Raw genomic sequence first — 21729 nt, forward strand, 5'->3', positions numbered from 1 at the left:
GTTTGATAAAAACTGAAATCATCCCATTGATTATTTAATCTGAGTAATGATCAAAGCCATATATATATATATATATATATATATATATATATATATATATATATATATATATATATATATATATATATATATATATATTTCTTTCTTTTCTTTTAAACTATTTGCCATTTCCCGCGTTAGCGAGGTAGCGTTAAGAACAGAGGACTGGGCCTTTTTTGGAATATCCTCACCTGGCCCCCTCTGTTCCTTCTTTAAAAAAAAAAAAAAAAAAAAGAAACGAGAGGGGAGGATTTCCAGCCCCCCGCTCCCTCCCCTTTTAGTCGCCTTCTACGACACGCAGGGAATACGTGGGAAGTATTCTTAATCCCCTATCCCCAGGGATATATATATATATAGTATCCCTGGGGATAGGGGAGAAAGAATACTTCCCACGTATTCCCTGCGTGTCGTAGAAGGCGACTAAAAGGGAAGGGAGCGGGGGGCTGAAAATCCTCCCCTCTCGTTTTTTTTTTTAATTTTCCAAAAGAAGGAACAGAGAAGGGGGCCAGGTGAGGATATTCCCTCAAAGGCCCAGTCCTCTGTTCTTAACGCTACCTCGCTATCGCGGGAAATGGCGAATAGTATAAAAAAAAAAAAATATATATATATATATATATAATATATATACATATATTATATATATATATATAATATATATATATATATATATATATATATATATATATATATATATATATATATATATATATATATATATATATATATATATATATATATATATATATATATATATATATATATATATATATATATAGTATCCCAGAGGATAGTGGAGAAAGAATACTTCCCACGTATTCCCTGCGTGTCGTAGAAGGTGACTAAAAGAGGAGGGAGCGGGGGGCTGGAAATCCTCCCCTCTCGTTTTTTTTTTTCTTAATTTTCCAAAAGAAGGAACAGAGAACGAGGCCAGGTGAGGATATTCCCTCAGAGGCCCAGTCCTCTGTTCTTAGCGCTACCTTGCTAATGCGGGAAATGGCGAATAGTTTGAAAGAAAAGATATATATATATATATATATATATATATATATATATATATATATATATATATATATATATATATATATATTTATTTATTTATTTTATTTATTTTGCCCAATAGCCTTGCTTTTGTTTACATTCACTCTCAACTTTCTCCTTTCAAAAACATTCCCACACTCAAACACTATTCTGCAGTTTCTCACTCCAATCTACAGCCAGCACCTTGTCATCAGCAAGTATCACCCGAGTCACCTCTCGGTCTCAACTCCCACCCCTAACAGACTGCATAGCTTCTCTGCTTTCCAGGACACTTGCATTCACCTCCCTTACCACCTTAGCAATAATGAATTAAACAGCCATTGTAACATCAAACACTCCTGCTACTTCCTTCGAGCAAATACACCTTACTCTTTGATGAAAATTTTTTATCTTTTTTGGTAGCTCTCCATTCACACCATATATTTGCAACAACATCTACAGAGTATCTCTATCAACTTCATCATATGGTTTCTCTAGATCGATGAAAGCAACATACAAGCCCTTCTGTTTTAAGTATTTCTCACACACTTCCTTCAAAGGAAGCACATATTCCACATTCTCTAACGCTCCTTAAGCCACATTTTCTTCCCCTATCCGCATGTCACCATTCCCTCAATCACTACTCTCCTATAGACCTTACCAGATGCACCCAACAAAATCATACCTCTGTAATTGGATGTTCACTGTTGTTCCCCTTGCCCTTGTACAATGGCATATTACAAGTATTCTGCTAATCTCCATCCTAGCCATGCACATAATGAACATATCAATCAACCACTTAACAAAACAGTCATTCCATTTCTTAAGAAAATATCATGCAGTCCTATCCACTGCAGCATCTATCACGCATTTCACTTAACGCAAGGCTCTCACCACCTCTTCTCTTTTCACCAGATCACTTCTCATGACTTTCATTTCACATACCTCCACGTCCTAAACATCTCACATCAACTACCCTACAATCAAACACGTTCAATAACCCTTCATAATGTTCACTTCATCTGTAGTTCATCTCATTTGTGTCTCCCAGATTTGCCACCTTCACCGATGATCCCATCTGTTCTCCTGATCTTTGCATTTTTACACTTTTAATCTTTTTCCAAAAATCTTGCTCCCTGAAACATGGTGTATTCTACCCTAATGCATTTTCTGAAGTGTTAATCTTTGTTAACATCAATTTCCTTCATTTTCAAGGCTTAGTATGAGTAAACCAACTACGAATTTACATGGAGAAGAGCATATTATTATATACAATAATCATGGCAACTGGAAGTCCATTCTGGGGAACAGGTGTATCACCGAATGAGAATTTTTCTTATATAACCAAAAATTTCTTCATAATCTTAGATTTTTATGACCGAATAATGTTACTGGAATTATCGAGATACAATGCGGGAATGGAAGTATATCTTAACACCTTATAATTGACATTTTTTCATATTTTCCTGTCATTCCACGTTACTGTGTTGAGACCAACATTTCATCAAGAATACTGTGTGCAATTTTTATTCTAGTAGATGGAACTCAAGTTATTCCTCTCAATGCCCAAACGATTTCAATTCTTGCATTATAATGCGTTTGGAGAAACCTTTGACCACTTTGAGCACAAAGGTATGACCCCTGAGCACGAAGATACAACACTTGTGCATAACGTTACGACCCTTGGTTATGATGGGCCAACCTTTGACCTGACCCTTAAAGGTCAAAGTCAAACGTCACTCAGTTCGACCCGTGTCATTCCTTCGTGCTCAAGGACCGCACCGTTGAACTCAAGGGTCATACCGTCATGCTCAAGGGACGCACCGTCGTGCTCAAGGGACGTACCTTCGTGCTCAAGGGTCGTGCCGTCGTGCTCAAAGGACGTACCGTCGTGCTCAAGGGACGTACCGTCGTGGTTAATGGTTGTACCGTAGTGCTCAAGAGGTTGAAAGTGATTGGGTATTCAGAATATTCTCTCCATGCAATAATCCCTAGACATGGGAACTATACAGAAAGTAGGATATGGGAGCTGTAAAACTGGAAGGACATGGATGCATAACAGAGCTGGACACGGGGACTGTAATACTAAGAGAATATGGGAGCTATACAACAATGGACACAGGAGCTATAGAACACTAAGACAGAAGCTATAAAACAACTAGGACTTAGGAGATATACTACATCTGAAATGTTGGAGATACATATCAAATACGAAATGGGAAGTATACCATACCTTGGACATACGAGCTTGAAGAGAATCATGATATGCTTGCTCTGAAACATCTAGGAAATGAGAGCTACAAGACAGCTAGGACATGTTAGCTATAAAACAAGTAGAACATAGGAGCTGTTGAATAGCTTGGATATGCAAGCTAAATAACAAATAGAACTTGGACAGCGGAATTAGAATAAGAACAAGGACATGGGAACTATACAAACATTTGGTTGGTAGCTACAAAACAACTAGAACATGGGAGGAATAACTTTAGCATGGAGGTTAAAAAACCACTACGATATGTTAACTGTAAAACAGTTAGGGCATTGGAACTACATAACAACTTGCACATGGGAACAATACAACATGTAAGATGTAGGAGCTTAAAAACAAGTAATGCATGAGAATTGCACTTGTGGTAGGTGGTGTTAGGTGGACCAACACCCAGGACAGACGTGTGAAGGTGTATAGTGAGAGCATTAGAACGTGCCGGACACGGGTAACGGTCTCTTACCTTGGAAATGGATTCATCCGTTACACTTTACATGACACTAATGAAGCGCGTCTACATCCTTATAAACATATATATATATATATATATATATATATATATATATATATATATATATATATATATATATATATATATATATATATATATATATATATATATAGATATATATATATATATATATATATATATATATATATATATATATATATATATATATATATATATATATATATATATATATATATATATATATATATATATATATATATATATATTCATTTATCTATTCATTTATCTATTCATTTTGCTTTGTCACTCTCTCCCGCGTTAGCGAAGTAGCGCAAGGAAACAGACGAAAGAATGGCCCAACCCACCCACATACACATGCATATACATATGTCTCCACACAAGCAAATTTACATACCTATATATCTCAACGTATACATATATATATATATATATATATATATATATATATATATATATATATATATATATATATATATATATATATATATATATATATATATACACACAGAGACATATACATATATACACATGTACATTAAGAATACTTCCCACGCATTCCTCACGTGCCGTAGAAGGCGACTAAAAGGGACGGGAGCGGGGAGCTAGAAACCCTCCCCTCCTTGTATTCTAACTTTCTAAAAGGCGAAACAGAAGGAGTCACGCGGGGAGTGCTCATCCTCCTCGAAGGCTCAGATTGGGGTGCCTAAATGTGTGTGGATGTAACCAAGATGAAAAAAAAAAGGAGCGATACGTAGTATGTTTGAGGAAAGGAACCTGGATGTTTTGGCTCTGAGTGAAACGAAGCTCAAGGGTAAAGGGCAAGAGTGGTTTCGGAATGTCTTGGGAGTAAAGTCAGGGTTTAGTGAGAGGACAAGACCAAGGGAAGGAGTAGCACTACTCCTGAGACAGGAGTGGTGGGAGTATGTGATAGAGTGTAAGAAAGTAAATTCTAGAATGATATGGGTAAAACTGAAAGTTGATTGAGAGACATGGGAGATTATTGGTGCATATGAACCTGGGCATGAGAAGAAAGATCATGAGAGGCAAGTGTTTTGGGAGCAGCTAAATGAGTGTGTTAGTAGTTTTGATGCACAAGACAGGGTTATAGTGATGGGAGATTTGAATGCAAAGGTGAGTAATGTAGCAGTTGAGGGAATAATTGGTATACATGGGCTGTTCAGTGTTGTAAATGGAAATAATGAAGAGCTTGTAGATTTATGTGCTGAAAAAGGACTGGTGATTGGGAATACCTGGTTTAAAAGGCGAGATATACATGAGTATACGTATGCAAGTAGGAGAGATGGCCAGAGAGCGTTACTGGATAACGTGTTAATTGAGAGGTGCGCGAAAGAGAGACTTTTGGATGTTAATGTGCTGAGAGGTGCAACTGGAGGAATGTCTCATCATTATCTTGTGGAAGCGAAGGTGAAGATTTTTAGGGGTTTTCAGAAAAGAAGAGAGAATGTTGGGGTGAAGAGAGTGGTGAGAGCAAGTGAGCTTGGGAAGGAGACTTGTGTGAGAAAGTACCAGGTGAGACTGAGTACACAAAGGAAAAAGGTGAAACAAAGGAGGTAAGGGGAGTGGGGGAGGAATTGGATGTATTTAGGGAAGCAGTGAAGGCTTGCGTAAAAGATGCTTGTGGCATGAGAAGCGTGGGAGATGGGATGATTAGAAAGGGTAGTGAGTGGTGTGATGAAGAAGTAAGATTATTAATGAAAGAGAAGAGAGAGGCATTTGGACGATTTTTACTTGGAAAAAATGTAAATGAGTGGGAGATGTATAAAAGAAAGTGGCAGAAGGTCAAGAGAAAGGTAAAAGAGGTGAAAAAGAGGGCAAATGAGAGTTGGGGTGAGAGGGTATCGTTAGATTTTAGGGAGAATAAAAAGATATTTTGGAGGGAGGTAAATCAAATGCGTAAGACAATGGAGGAAATGGGAACTTCTGTGAACTGGGCTAATGGGGAGGTGATAACAAGTAGTGGTAATGTGAGGAGATGGAGTGAGTATTTTGAAGGTTTGTTGAATGTGTTTCATGATAGACTTGCAGATATAGGATGTTTTGGTCGAAGTTGTGTGCAAAGTGAGGGGGTTAGGGAAAATGATTTGGTAAACAGAGAAGAAGTAGTAAACGCTTTGGTAGTAAACGTAAGGCATGTGTACGTGTAGGAAGAGAGGAAAGTGATTGGTTCTCAGTGAATATAGGTTTGCGGCAGGGGTGTGTGATGTCTCCATGGTTGTTTAATTTGTTTTTGGATGGGGTTGTTCGGGAGGTAAATGCAAGAGTTTTGGAAAGTGGGGCAAGTATGCAGTCTGTTGTGGATGAGAGAGCTTGGGAAGTGAGTCAGTTGTTGTTCGCTGATGATGCAGCGCTGGTGGCTGATTCATGTGAGAAGCTGCAGAAGCTGGTGACTGAGTTTGGTAAAATGTGTGAAAGAAGAAAGTTGAGAGTAAATGTGAATAAGAGCAAGGTTATTAGGTACAGAAGGGTTGAGGGTCAAGTCAATTTGTAGGTAAGTTTGAAAGGAGAAAAACTGGAGTAAATAAAGTGTTTTAGATATCTGGGAGTGGATCTGGCAGCGGATGGAACCATGGAAGCGGAAGTGAATCATAAGGTGGGGCGGGGGCGAAAATTCTGGGAGCCTTGAGGAATGTATGGAAGTCGAGAACATTATCTCGGATAGCAAAAATGGGTATGCTTGAAGGAATAGTAGTTCCAACAATGTTGCATGGTTGCGAGGCGTGGGCTATGGATAAAGTTGTGCGCAGGAGGGTGGATGTGCTGGAAATGAGATGTTTGAGGACAATATGTGGTTTGAGGTGGTTTGATTGAGTAAGTAATGTAAGGGTAAGACAGATGTGTGGAAATAAAAAGAGTGTGGTTGAGAGAGCAGAAGAGGGTGTTTTGAAGTGGTTTGGGCACATGGAGAGAATGAGTGAGGGAAGATTGACGAAGAGGATATATATGTCAGAGGTGAAGGGAACGAGGAGAAGTGGAAGACCAAATTGGAGGTGGAAAGATGGAGTGAAAAAGACTTTGAGTGATCGGGGCCTGAACATGCAGGAGGGTGAACGGCGTGCAAGGAATAGATTGAATTGGAACGATGTGGTATACCGGGGTCGACGTGCTGTCAATGGATTGAACCAGGGCATGTGAAGCGTCTGGGGTAAACCATAGAAAGTTCTGTGGGGCCTGGATGTGGAAAGGGAGCTGTGGTTTCGGGGCATTATTACATAACAGCTAGAGACTGAGTTTGAACGAATGAGCCTTTGTTGTCTTTTCCTAGCGCTACCTCGCACACATGAGGGAGGAGGGGGTTGTTATTCCATGTGTGGCGAGGTGGCGATGGTAATAAATAAGGGCAGACATTATGAACTATGTACATGTTTATATATGTATATGTCTGTGTGGGTATAAATATGTATACATTGAGATGTATAGGTATGTATATATGCGTGTGTGGACGTCTATGTATATACATGTGTATGTTGGTGGGTTGGGCCATTCTTTCTTCTGTTTCCTTGCGCTACCTCGCTAACGCGGGAGACAGCGACAAAGCAAGATAAATATAATACATAATTCATACTGTCTGCCTTTATTCATTCTATCTCAACCCCGCCACACATCAAATAACAACCCCCTCTCCCCTCATGTGAGCGAGGTAGCGCTAGGAAAAGACAACAAAGTTCACATTCGTTCACACTCAGTCTCTAGCTGTCATGTAATAATGCACCGAAACCACAGCCTCCTTCCCACATCCAGGCCCCACAGAACTATCCATCGTTTACCGCAGACGCTTCTCATGCCCTGGTTCAATCCACTGACAGCACGTCTAACCCGGTATACCACATCGTTCGTATTCACTCTATTCCGTGCACGCCTTTCACCCTCATGCATGTTTAAACCCCAGTCACACAAAATCTTTCTCACTCCATCTTTACACCTCTAATTTTGTCTCCCACTTCTCCTCGTTCCCTCCACCTCTGACGCATATATCCTCTTGGTCAATCTTTCCTCACTCATTCTCCCCATGTGACCAAACCATTTCAAAACACCCTCTTCTACTCTCTCAACCAAAAGCCTTTTATCAGCACACATTTCTCTTACCCTATTATTACTTTTTCGATCAAAGCACCTCACACCACATAAAGTCCTCAAACATCTCATTTACAGCACATCCACACACCTCCACACAACTCTATCCATAGCCCACACCTCGCAACCATACACTATTGTTGGAACTACTATTCCTTTAAACATAACCATTTTTGCTTTCCGAGATAATTTTCTCGACTTCCACACATTCTTCAACGCTACAGAATTCTCGCCCCCTACCCCACCCTATGATTCACTTCCGCTTCTATGGTTCCATCTGCTGCCAAATCCACTCCCAGATATCTAAAACACTCCACTTCCTCCAGTTTTTCCCTATTCAAAGTTACCCACAAATTGACTTGTCCCTCAACCCTACTGTACCTAATAACCTTGCTCTTATTCACATTTACTTCTAGTTTTCTTCTTTCACACACTTTACCAAACTCAGTCACCAGCTTATGCAGTTTCTCAAATGAATCAGCCACCAGCGCTGTATCATCAGCGAACAACAACTGACTCACTTCCCAAGCTCTCTCATCCACAACAGACTGCATACTTGCCCCTCTTTCCAAACCTCTTGCATTCACCTCCCTAACAACCACATCCATAAATAAATCAAACATCCATGGAGACATCACACACCCCTGCCGCAAACCTACATTCACTGAGAAGCAATCACTTTCCTCTCTTCCTACACATAGACATGCCTTACATCCTCGATAACTTTTCACTGCTTCTAACAACTTGCCTCCCACACCATATATTTTCAATACCTTCCAAAATGCATCTCTATCAGCTCTATCATATGCTTTCTCCAGATTCATAAATGCTATATACAATTCCATTTGCTTTTTTAAGTATTTCTCACATACATTCTTCAAAGCAAACTCCGGATCCAAACATCGTCTATCACCTCTGAAACCACTCTGCTCTTCCCCAATCTGATGCTCTGTACATGCCTTCACTCTCTCAATCAATACCCTCCCATATAATTTACCAGGAATACCCAACAAACTTATACCTCTGTAATTTGAGCACTCACTTTTATCCCCTTTGCCTTCGTACAATGGCACTATGCAAGCATTCCACCAATCCTCGGGCACCTCACCCTGAGTCATACTTACATTAAATAACCTTACCAACCAGTCAACAATACAGTCACCCCCTTTTCTGATAAATTCCACCGCAATACCTTCCAAACCCGCCGTCTTGCTAGCTTTCATCTTCCGCAAAGCCTTTACTACCTCCTCTCTGTTTTCCAAATCATTTTCCCTAACCATCTCACTTTGCACACCACCTCGACCAAAACACCCTATATCTGCCTCTCTATCATCTAACACATTCAACAAACCTTTAAAATACTCACTCCATGTCCTTCTAACATCATACCTATTTGTTATCACCTCCCCATAAGCCCCCTTCACTCAAGTTCCCATTTGCTCCCTTGTCTTACGCACTTTATTTACCTCCTTCCAGATCTTTTAGTTCTCCCTAAAATTTAATGATACTCTTTCACCCCAACTTTCATTTGCCCTCGTTTTCACCGCTTGTACCTTACTCTTGACCTCCTGCCTCTTTCTTTTATTCATCTCCCACTTATTTGTATTATTTTCCTGCAAAAATCGTCCAAATGCCCCTCTCTTCTCTTTCACTAATAATCTTACTTCTTCATCCCACAACTCAGTACCCTTTCTAATCTGCCCACCTCCAACGCTTCTCATGCCAGAAGCACCTTTTGCGTAAGCCATCCCTGCTTCCCTAAATGCATCCCATTCCTCCCCTACTCCCCTTACTTTCTTTGCTCTCACCTTTTTCCATTCTGTACTCAGTCTCTCCTGGTGCTTCCTCACACAAGTCTCCTTCCCAAGCTTACTCACTCTCCCCACTCTTTTCACCCCAACATTCTCTTTTCTTTTCTGAAAACCTCTGCAAATTTTCACCTTCGCCTTCACATGATAATGATCAGACATCCCTCCTCTTAGCACCTCTTAGCATATTAACATCCAGAAGCACTATCAATTAACACGTAATCCATTTACGCTCTCTGGCCATCTTTCCTACTTACATACGTATACTTATGTATATCTCTCTTTTTATACCAAGTATTCCAAACCACCAGTCCTTTTTCAGAACATAAATCTACAAGCTCCTCACCATTTCCATTTACAACACTGAACACCCCATGTACACCAATTATTCCCTCAGATGCCATATTACAAATCTTTGCATTCAAATCACCCATCACTATAACCCGGTCTCGTGTGTCATAAGTACTAACATACTCACTCAGCTGCTTTCAAAACACTTGCCTCTCATGATCTTTCTTCTCATGCAGTGGTGCATATGCACCAATAATCATCCAACTCTCTCCATCCACTTTCAGTTTTACCAATATCAATCTAGAGTTTACTTTTTTACACTCTATCATATACTCCCACCACTCCTGTTTCAGGAGTATTGCTACTCCTTCCCTTGCTCTTGTCCTCTCACTAACCCCGGACTTTACTCACAAGACATTCCCAAACCACTCTTCCCCTTTTCCCTTGAGCTTCGTTTCACTCAGAGCCAAAACATCCAGGTTCCTTTCCTCAAAGATACTACCTATCTCTCCTTTTTTCTTATCTTGGTTACATCCACACACATTTAGACACCCCAATCTGAGCCTTCGAGGAGGATGAGCACTCCTCGCGTGACTCCTTCTTCTGTTTCCACTTTTAGAAAGTTAAAATAAAAGGAGGGGAGGGTTTCTAGCCACCCGCTACCGTCCCCTTTAGTCGCCTTCTACGGCACGTAAGGAATGCGTGGGAAGTATTCTTTCTCCCCTATCCCCAGGGATATATTTACTTATTTATTTATTTTGCTTTCTTGCTGTCTCCCGCGTTAGCGAGGTAGTGCAAGGAAACAGACGAAAGAATGGCCCAACCCACCCACATACACATGTATATACATACACGTCCACACACGCAAATATGAATAAAGGCAGACATTATGAATTATATATATATATATATATATATATATATATATATATATATATATATATATATATATATATATATATATATATATATATATATATATATATATATATATATATATATAGACACCACAGTCTAAACCAGGTAGAACCCTGTTTTTGACTCCCCCCGGTGGTAAAAGGAATACTGGGGTTAGATTTGTCCAGACTACTCGGCCTTGGATTCGAACCCAACCGTTTCTGTTTCCTGGTTGGCTGGCGCTAACGTATGGCTAGTAATGCTTACCACTGCATCATGCGGTCCCTTATGTGTGTTTGTTCTGTGTGTGTGTGTGTGTGTGTGTGTTTGTGTGTGTGTGTGTGTGTGTGTGTGTGTGTGTGAGTGCATTTGTCAGATTATGTGAATCATATTACAGTTTCATATGTAAATACCCTGACATTAAATTATCTTAACATGTTTTATGACATTCCATAGTCTTGGGAAGGTATACTAAGTTATTCTTAAGCCCAATAATGTTTACTCCCCGAAACCACAAGAAGTTAATTCATCCTCATTTAATGAGTCATAATCTACGCCATAACGACGTGTAAAACGATCATAGACTCGTCGAGGTTAATGGGTAGTTATTTTATAGTTAGTCATAAAGTTTTAATGCGAGCATGGAAGCCGCGAGCGACCTAGGCAGTTTACAGAGGCCACACGTCAGGTCTAACCCGCCGACTGCTTCTCGTCCTGACCAACTACCTCATACATCTCACCTTTAATATTTACGACATAAAATGCAATTTCCCTCCTAGCGTGATGCGTGAATATTAATTGCAGCCCCTTTTAGCATATATGTAGAACGAGGCCATACATCAACTTGATTTTACTAATTCTGGTTGATGTGAGGGCATTACAGGAAGCCTTACAGGGGCTGTTACAGTGCTGTAAGCCCACTGATGACTCGGGGACGGGAGGTCCACTGTAATGTGTTGAACGAGACTTAGATGGGAGGTATATGTATGGGTAGGTATATATATATATATATATATAAATATATATATATATATAGTGAACAAGCATTGCTGAAGCAGGATTTGGCCAGCAGGAGAAGAACCATCATAATGGAGGAGACTCGACGCTGCGTTCGAATCTGTGGACAACGGCCGGGCTCATAACGTCTTCGATGTGGCCCGGGCTATCGTGCCAGCCTATGCGGCACTTCAGCAACCCGGAATTATTCCCTGAAACAACGCTTGGAAGGAGGCAGAAGTGATATTGTGACAGTGATTGTGTCAGCGTCGCGTCGCCTCGCCGCAGTGTATCGAGACAGACTTCCCCAGAACTTTTTAAAGGGGAAGTAAATGTTTATAGTTGTGTTACTGGAGTGATAGTTTTCATGATTGGTGTTTTGACAAGAAAATAGTGAAGTTGGAGAAAAATGTAGCTTAGACATTGAAGCTTATTGATTCAGTGGTGAAATTGATGAGAACTGCTATTGACGTTTGTGTGAATAAATTGTACATTTCCTTTTCCATAGCCAGAGGTTGAACCATTATGTGACGTTCATTTTTTCATTCATTTCAAGCTAAAAGTTTGTTTCCTAAATTGTTTTCTTACATTTTTCATATGTATATATATATGTGTGTGTGTGTGTGTGTGTGTGTGTGTGTGCGTGTGTGTCTGTGTGTGTGTGTGTGTGTGTGTATATATATATGTATATTATCCCTGGGGATAGGGGTGAAAGAATACTTACCACGTATTCCTCGCGTGTCGTAGAAAGCGACTAGAGGGGACGGGAGCGGGGGGCCGGAAATCCTCCCCTCCTTGTATTAACTTTCTAAAATGGGAAACAGAAGAAGGAGTCACGCGGGGAGTGCTCATCCTCCTCGAAGGCTCAGAGTGGGGTGCCTAAATGTGTGTGGATGTAACCAAGATGTGAAAAAAGGAGAGATAGGTAGTATGTTTGAGGAAAGGAACCTGGATGTTTTGGCTCTGAGTGAAACGAAGCTCAAGGGTAAAGAGGAAGAGTGGTTTGGAAATGTCTGGGGAGTGAAGTCAGGGGTTAGTGAGAGGACAAGAGCAAGGGAAGGGGTAGCAATACTCCTGAAACAGGAGTTGTGGGAGTATGTGATAGAATGTAAGAAAGTAAATTCTCGATTAATATGGGTAAAATTGAAAGTTGATGGAGAGAGGTGGGTGATTATTGGTGCATATGCACCTGGGCATGAGAAGAAAGATCATGAGAGGCAAGTGTTTTGGGAGCAGCTAAATGAGTGTGTTAGCGGTTTTGATGAACGAGACCGGGTTATAGTGATGGGTGATTTGAATGCAAAGGTGAGTAATGTGGCAGTTGAGGGAATAATTGGTATGCATGGGGTGTTCAGTGTTGTAAATGGAAATGGTGAAGAGCTTGTAGATTTATGTGCTGAAAAAGGACTGATGATTGGGAATACCTGGTTTAAAAAGCGAGATATACATAAGTATACTTATGTAAGTAGGAGAGATGGCCAGAGAGCGTTATTGGATTACGTGTTAATTGACAGGCGTGCGAAAGAGAGACTTTTGGATGTCAATGTGCTGAGAGGTGCAACTGGAGGGATGTCTGATCATTATCTTGTGGAGGCTAAGGTGAAGATTAGTATGGGTTTTCAGAAAAGAAGAGTGAATGTTGGGGTGAAGAAGGTGGTGAGAGTAAGTGAGCTTGGGAAGGAGACCTGTCTGAAGAAGCATCAGGAGAGACTGTGTACAGAATGGAAAAAGGTGAGAACAATGGAAGTAAGGGGAGTGGGGGAGGAATGGGATGTATTTAGGGAATCAGTGATGGATTGCGCAAAAGATGCTTGTGGCATGAGAAGAGTGGGAGGTGGGCTGTTTAGAAAGGGTAGTGAGTGGTGGGATGAAGAAGTAAGAGTATTAGTGAAAGAGAAGAGAGAGGCATTTGGACGATTTTTGCAGGGAAAAAATGAAATTGAGTGGGAGAAGTATAAAAGAAAGAGACAGGAGGTCAAGAGAAAGGTGCAAGAGGTGAAAAAAAGGGCAAATGAGAGTTGGGGTGAGAGACTATCAGTAAATTTTAGGGAGAATAAAAAGATGTTCTGGAAGGAGGTAAATAGGGTGCGTAAGACAAGGGAGCAAATGGGAATTTCAGTGAAGGGCGTAAATGGGGACTTGATAACAAGTAGTGGTGATGTGAGAAGGAGATGGAATGAGTATTTTGAAGGTTTGTTGAATGTGTCTGATGACAGAGTGGCAGATATAGGGTGTTTGGGTCGAGGTGGTGTGCAAAGTGAGAGGGTTAGGGAAAATGATTTGGTAAACAGAGAAGAGGTAGTAAAAGCTTTGCGGAAGATGAAAACCGGCAAGGCAGCAGGTTTGGATGGTATTGCAGTGGAATTTATTAAAAAAGGGGGTGACTGTATTGTTGACTGGTTGGTAAGGTTATTTAATGTATGTATGACTCATGGTGAGGTGCCTGAGGATTGGCGGAATGCGTGCATAGTGCCATTGTACAAAGGCAAAGGGGATAAGAGTGAGTGCTCAAATTACAGAGGTATAAGTTTGTTGAGTATTCCTGGTAAATTATATGGGAGGGTATTGATTGAGAGGGTGAAGGCATGTACAGAGCATCAGATTGGGGAAGAGCAGTGTGGTTTCAGAAGTGGTAGAGGATGTGTGGATCAGGTGTTTGCTTTGAAGAATGTATGTGAGAAATACTTAGAAAAGCAAATGGATTTGTATGTAGCATTTATGGATCTGGAGAAGGCATATGATAGAGTTGATAGAGATGCTCTGTGGAAGGTATTAAGAATATATGGTGTGGGAGGCAAGTTGTTAGAAGCAGTGAAAAGTTTTTATCGAGGATGTAAGGCATGTGTACGTGTAGGAAGAGAGGAAAGTGATTGGTTCTCAGTGAATGTAGGTTTGCGGCAGGGGTGTGTGATGTCTCCATGGTTGTTTAATTTGTTTATGGATGGGGTTGTTAGGGAGGTAAATGCAAGAGTCTTGGAAAGAGGGGCAAGTATGAAGTCTGTTGGGGATGAGAGAGCTTGGGAAGTGAGTCAGTTGTTGTTCGCTGATGATACAGCGCTGGTGGCGGATTCATGTGAGAAACTGCAGAAGCTGGTGACGGATTTTGGTAAAGTGTGTGGAAGAAGAAAGTTAAGAGTAAATGTGAATAAGAGCAAGGTTATTAGGTACAGTAGGGTTGAGGGTCAAGTCAATTGGGAGGTGAGTTTGAATGGAGAAAAACTGGAGGAAGTGAAGTGTTTTAGATATCTGGGAGTGGATCTGTCAGCGGATGGAACCATGGAAGCGGAAGTGGATCATAGGGTGGGGGAGGGGGCGAAAATTTTGGGAGCCTTGAAAAATGTGTGGAAGTCGAGAACATTATCCCGGAAAGCAAAAATGGGTATGTTTGAAGGAATAGTAGTTCCAACAATGTTGTATGGTTGCGAGGCGTGGGCTATGGATAGAGTTGTGCGCAGGAGGATGGATGTGCTGGAAATGAGATGCTTGAGGACAATGTGTGGTGTGAGGTGGTTTGATCGAGTAAGTAACGTAAGGGTAAGAGAGATGTGTGGAAATAAAAAGAGCGTGGTTGAGAGAGCAGAAGAGGGTGTTTTGAAATGGTTTGGGCACATGGAGAGAATGAGTGAGGAAAGATTGACCGAGGAGAAGAGGGAGACCAAATTGGAGGTGGAAAGATGGAGTGAAAAGGATTTTGTGTGATCGGGGCCTGAACATGCAGGAGGGTGAAAGGAGGGCAAGGAATAGAGTGAATTGGAGCGATGTGGTATACAGGGGTTGACGTGCTGTCAGTGGATTGAATCAAGGCATGTGAAGCGTCCGGGGTAAACCATGGAAAGCTGTGTAGGTATGTATATTTGCGTGTGTGGACGTGTGTATGTACATGTGTATGGGGGGGGTTGGGCCACTTCTTTCGTCTGTTTCCTTGCGCTACCTCGCAAACGCGGGAGACAGCGACAAAGTATAGAAAAAAAAAAAAAAATATAAATATATATATATATTGTTACGAATACATGTGTTTGTGTCCACATGGTTCGTATATGTGTCTTGGTGTATCTCTGTGTATGACGTGTCTTGGTGTAGGGAGCGGCTTCTATCGGCCCGGATCTCACCCTCCCTGACCGTGTTGATTGCCTTAGTAATTATGTCTTGACCAGTCTTGTAGCACCCAAACGTCAGGTCGACGGCGTCAGGTCAACGGCGTCAGGTCCAACCATGGGAACTGCTACGGTATGTCGTCACGTGCGCTCGCTGCCGGCGTGGACAAAGGAACAGAGGAGGCTGGATGCACGCCACATGTGTAGGCCGGACCTTAGGCCTCCTTCAGCCAATCGCGTCGAGAAGAGGGCGTGACAACCAGTCTCTTGACCTATCAAGGGCAATTGTGTCATTGTGACCTATAGCAGAACTAGGTGGCGGGTCGAGGCGTGGCCAGCTGTTCCTGCCTTGCTGGTCATTCAGATAAAAGCTCAGACAATCGTCTGAGACCTTGATTCCTTCACCAGTCTCGAGCCCAACAAAAGGTAATGTAGGCTTTCCCTGTCTCGAACCCCGTAGCCACCGCTGCCCTAGGTTGTAAGATGTTACTGTGTCCCGTCAAGTTTAACTAGGTTGTAAGATGTTACTGTGTCCCGTCAAGTATGACTAGGTTGTAAGATGTTTACTGTGTCATGCCAAGCTTAACTAAGTGTAATGATATGTTACTGTGTCAAGTCAAGCTTAACTAAGTATAACAATGATGTTACTGTGTTGCGTCAGGTTAGCTAAGTGCAACGATTGTTACTGTGTCACGTCAGAATCTAACTAAATGTAATGCTATCGAGCAAAGTGTCAACGGAAAGAGATCTCCTGGTTTGAAATCTTATCTGGAATTGTTAACATATGTTCAATGTTAAACTCATGTTCAGTGTTAACGTAAATGATTCGTGCCTGATTTATGTGTTCACCTTGTACATTTGAATTCTTTTCATTATAAGTAATTCTAACCTTGGTGTTTGTTTTAACCCTATAACGTTAAGATAGCGTTATCCTGAGTTGTGCTATATTACAAATCTACCGTCCTTGCAAAGACGAGGACCAGTAGAGTATTTGTAACATACATATGTTACTGGCGACCTTGCGATAATAAGTGCTGAGTTCGTAACATATACATTGGCGACCTTGCCAGGATATTTCTTGCCTTAACGGAATCTCTTTCCTTGATTCGTTAGTCATGTCGTTGATCAGTGGTGACAATACCGCCCAATCATTAACGTCGGTCAAATCTCTATCCTTCCCCATATCCCTAGTGATATTAATGTTGATCTCAGTTATTGGCGAAAGCAGCTAGAGATAGCTAAGATCGATGCACAAGCACAAGTGGCACAGTTACAAGTGCAGAGGAAGAAGACTGAACAAGCTAGGTTAGCTTTCGAACGTGAAAGACTTAGACTTAACGCTTCACCATCAGGACCAGTGTCGTCTCAGTTGGGTAACTTACATCTCGTACCAAAGTTCAGTAAACTTGACGTGGGCAGACGTTCAAATGGCTTTGACGACAGAGGGAGGACCAATGGTAATGTAATCCCACCTGAATCTGCTACCTTGCCGGTAACTCGTAAAAGTCAAGGGAAATACTCACAGGAAGTAAAGTTTTGTTCTCATTGTGGCAAGGCTGGGCACCAGGTGAGGGATTGCTGGGCTCGAGCGAAGGAATCCAGAGACTTTACCAAAAGTAGGTCGGTAAGTCTCTTCTCAGCTTTAGGTCCACTTAATAAAGTAGGTAAGGCTGTCCCTGCTCTTAGGAAAGTGAGGGGTTGCGAGAGTGTTAATCAAGTAGTTAAGGATCCGTTCTGTGGGAACTACAATGCGTTCCTGTCTGAGGGTTGTGTCAGTAGATGTGGTGTACGACGAAAAGAAACCGTATCACGGGACTCTGGTGCGCTGCAGTCCCCGATGTTGGATGGCTTGGTGCCGCGAGAAGAGTTTGGAGACCGCGTCTTGCCAGATGGATTGTCGGGTCCCAAGGAAGCTCCACTAGTTGATGTGAGAGTAGGAACAGATCTCTTCACGGACCATGCCCTTGTAGGGACTGTAGATAAGTTACCTGTCTTAGACGTGGACGTTGTGTTAGGCAGTGACCTAGCGGGTGGGAAGATGAACCCAGTGCCGGTGTTGCCTACGGGCCCGGTGGAGTCCACGGAGGCAGTGCTGCTTGAGGAAGAGGTACCAGAGATAGTCTACAACCACGATGGTGCCAGGCCTATGACAGCTGGCACGGCAGGCCGTGTGCCTGAGGACATAGCCGTTAAGACGGAGGAAGTGAAGACAAGCGAGAGGAAGCTGTGTGATACCCTCTCCCCTGGAGTTGCCTCCGTTGAAACAGTGGATTTAAAGACTCTCCCCCCGAGTAAGGCCAGCGAGAGGAAGCTGTGTGATACCCTCTCTCCTGGTATAGTCTCCGTTGAGACAGTGGACTTAAAGACTCTTCATGCGAGTGAGGACAGCGAGAGGAAGCTGTGTGATACCCTCTCCGGTAGCGTAGCCTCCGTTGAGACGGCGGACTTGAAGACTCTTCATGAGAGTGCGGCCAGCGAGAAGAAGCTGTGTGATACTCTCTCCGCTAGTGTAGCCTCCGTTGAGACAGTGGATTTAAAGACTCTGCATGCGAGTGAGGCCAGCGAGGAGAAGCTGCGTGATACCCTCTCCCCTGGTGTAGATTCCGTTGAGATGGCAGACTTAAAGACTCTGCATGAGAGTGAGGCCAGCGAGAAGCTGTGTGATACCCTCTCCCCTGGGGTAGACTCCGTTAAGTCGGAGGAAGTGAAGTCTCTCCCTACGAGTGAGTCTAGTGAGAGGGAGCTGTGTGAGACCCTCTCCCCTGGTGTGGACTCCGTTGAGACTGAGGGTTTGTCTCGTGCCCATTCAAGAGAGAAGACTCTCCATGAGGATGAAATTGGTGAGGATAAGCTGTGTGATGCCTCCTGTGCTAATTTCGAGTCCGAACGAGATTCGGTGGGTGAGACTGTGGATTTGTCTCGCTCCCATTCAAGAGAGAAGATTTTCCTTGAGGACAAAATTAGTGAGAAGATGTGTGATACTTCTTGTGCTGGTTACGAGTCCATACAAGAAGCAGCAGATGAGAATGAGGAATTGTCTCGCGCCCATTCAAGAGAGAAGACTCTCCATGAAGATGGAATTAGTGAGGAGAAGCTGTGTGATACCTCCCGTGCTGATTTCGAGTCCGAACGAGATTCAGTGGGCGAGACTGAGGATTTGTCTCGCGCCCATTCAAGAGAGAAGATTCTCCCTGAGGACAAAATTAGTGAGAAGTGTGATACCTTCTGTGCTGGTTCTGAGTCTGTACAAGAATCAGTGGATGAGACTGAGTATTTGTCTCGCACCCATTCAAGAGAGAAGACTCTCCATGAGGATGAAATTGGTGAGGAGAAGCTGTGTGATACCTCCCATGCTGATTTCGAGTCCGAACGAGACTCAGTGAGTGAGACTGAGGAATTGTCTCACGCCCATTCAAGAGAGAAGACTCTCCATGAGGATGAGATGAGTGAGGAAAAGATGTGTGATACCTCCTGTGCCGGTCACGAGTCCGTACAAGAACCAGCGGGTGAGACTGAGGATTTGTCTCGCATCCATTCAAGAGAGACTCAGGAACGGAGGACAATATGGCCTGACAAACGATCTCGCTTAAGAAGGTTTGAGGCGGACGACGAGGTGTTGCTTCTACTACAGCAGCCAGGTCAACCCTTGGTTGTCCGTTTTCAGGGTTCCTACACCATTATCTGGAGTGTGGGAGACTCAAATTACCTTGTCTCTACCCCCGATAGGCATAGAAGTCAGAGTTTATGCCACATCAACATGCCTAAGCCATGTTTCAGTCGTGAACCTCTCCCCTTGGAACCGACGGTGCCAGTCTGCATCATCTTACGTCCAGCGGTAGCCGCGTATAAGGAAGCCGACGACTTAGCTACGAGTGTCTCGGAGACCTGGGACCCGGGCGGAGGCGTGAGAGAACTGAAGTGTTACTCGGATATGGTTGGGTACTGTAGGATGTCATTGTAAATTTTGCAACACTCGCAATCCCCTCTGACAGAGTTATTGATGTTTGGAATGAGCAGTGTGAGACAGTCTCTCTCATCGATTATGAACACTACTTTTTTTAACTGTTATATTTTGCAGGCTCCAACCAGATTAGCTGTGAATGCCAGCGATGCTGACGCTGAAGTCCTCGTGCAGGAGGACAGACAGAAGGTTGAGCCCAAACAGATAGCCACCATGGAGAAGGAACCTTTGTCTGTTATTTGTGTTATAACACTTTGTATATTTGTGTCCTTCAGGCAATCATTTTAGTGTACTGACTACCAACCCTTCAAAATGTTAAGAAGTTATGGGATCGGAGTCAGATATTAATCAGGTGGGCCTTTTTTTTTTTCAAGAGTGTAGTTAGATATTCACCATATTGCTGGCGCACATAATGTGTTAGCCGATTGTTTATCCCGCTCTTAACGCTAGAAAATTCCTCTTCTAGGAATTTTCTCCTTTAAGGAGGGGGGTGTTACGAATAATGTGTTTGTGTCCACATGGTTCGTATATGTGTCTTGGTGTATCTCTGTGTATGACGTGTCTTGGTGTAGGGAGCGGCTTCTATCGGCCCGGATCTCACCCTCCCTGACCGTGTTGATTGCCTTAGTAATTATGTCTTGACCAGTCTTGTAGCACCCAAACGTCAGGTCGACGGCGTCAGGTCAACGGCGTCAGGTCCAACCATGGGAACTGCTACGGTATTTCGTCACGTGCGCTCGCTGCCGGCGTGGACAAAGGAACAGAGGAGGCTGGATGCACGCCACATGTGTAGGCCGGACCTTAGGCCTCCTTCAGCCAATCGCGTCGAGAAGAGGGCGTGACAACCAGTCTCTTGACCTATCAAGGGCAATTGTGTCATTGTGACCTATAGCAGAACTAGGTGGCGGGTCGAGGCGTGGCCAGCTGTTCCTGCCTTGCTGGTCATTCAGATAAAAGCTCAGACAATCGTCTGAGACCTTGATTCCTTCACCAGTCTCGAGCCCAACAAAAGGTAATGTAGGCTTTCCCTGTCTCGAACCCCGTAGCCACCGCTGCCCTAGGTTGTAAGATGTTACTGTGTCCCGTCAAGTTTAACTAGGTTGTAAGATGTTACTGTGTCCCGTCAAGTATGACTAGGTTGTAAGATGTTTACTGTGTCATGCCAAGCTTAACTAAGTGTAATGATATGTTACTGTGTCAAGTCAAGCTTAACTAAGTATAACAATGATGTTACTGTGTTGCGTCAGGTTAGCTAAGTGCAACGATTGTTACTGTGTCACGTCAGAATCTAACTAAATGTAATGCTATCGAGCAAAGTGTCAACGGAAAGAGATCTCCTGGTTTGAAATCTTATCTGGAATTGTTAACATATGTTCAATGTTAAACTCATGTTCAGTGTTAACGTAAATGATTCGTGCCTGATTTATGTGTTCACCTTGTACATTTGAATTCTTTTCATTATAAGTAATTCTAACCTTGGTGTTTGTTTTAACCCTATAACGTTAAGATAGCGTTATCCTGAGTTGTGCTATATTACAAATCTACCGTCCTTGCAAAGACGAGGACCAGTAGAGTATTTGTAACATACATATGTTACTGGCGACCTTGCGATAATAAGTGCTGAGTTCGTAACAATATATATATATATATATATATATATATATATATATATATATATATATATATATATATTTTTTTTTTTTTTTTTTTTTTTTTTCTTTCATACTATTCGCAATTTCCCGCATTTGCGAGGTAGCGTTAAGAACAGAGGACTG

General features: G+C 42.4%; 1 protein-coding gene across 1 annotated transcript; it reads left to right on the forward strand.

The window, feature by feature from the left end:
- Positions 1-17177: 17177 nt before the first annotated feature.
- On the forward strand, positions 17178-21429 carry LOC139753871 (uncharacterized). Its single transcript, XM_071670828.1, has 2 exons — positions 17178-21015; positions 21054-21429. The coding sequence occupies exon 1, from the start codon at positions 17831-17833 to the stop codon at positions 19952-19954; it is 2124 nt and encodes a 707-aa protein (XP_071526929.1). The 5' UTR covers positions 17178-17830; the 3' UTR covers positions 19955-21015; positions 21054-21429.
- The last annotated feature ends 300 nt before the right edge of the window (positions 21430-21729 follow it).

This window comes from Panulirus ornatus, chromosome 15, assembly GCF_036320965.1.
Source record: "Panulirus ornatus isolate Po-2019 chromosome 15, ASM3632096v1, whole genome shotgun sequence".
Classification (NCBI taxonomy): Eukaryota; Metazoa; Arthropoda; class Malacostraca; order Decapoda; family Palinuridae; genus Panulirus; species Panulirus ornatus.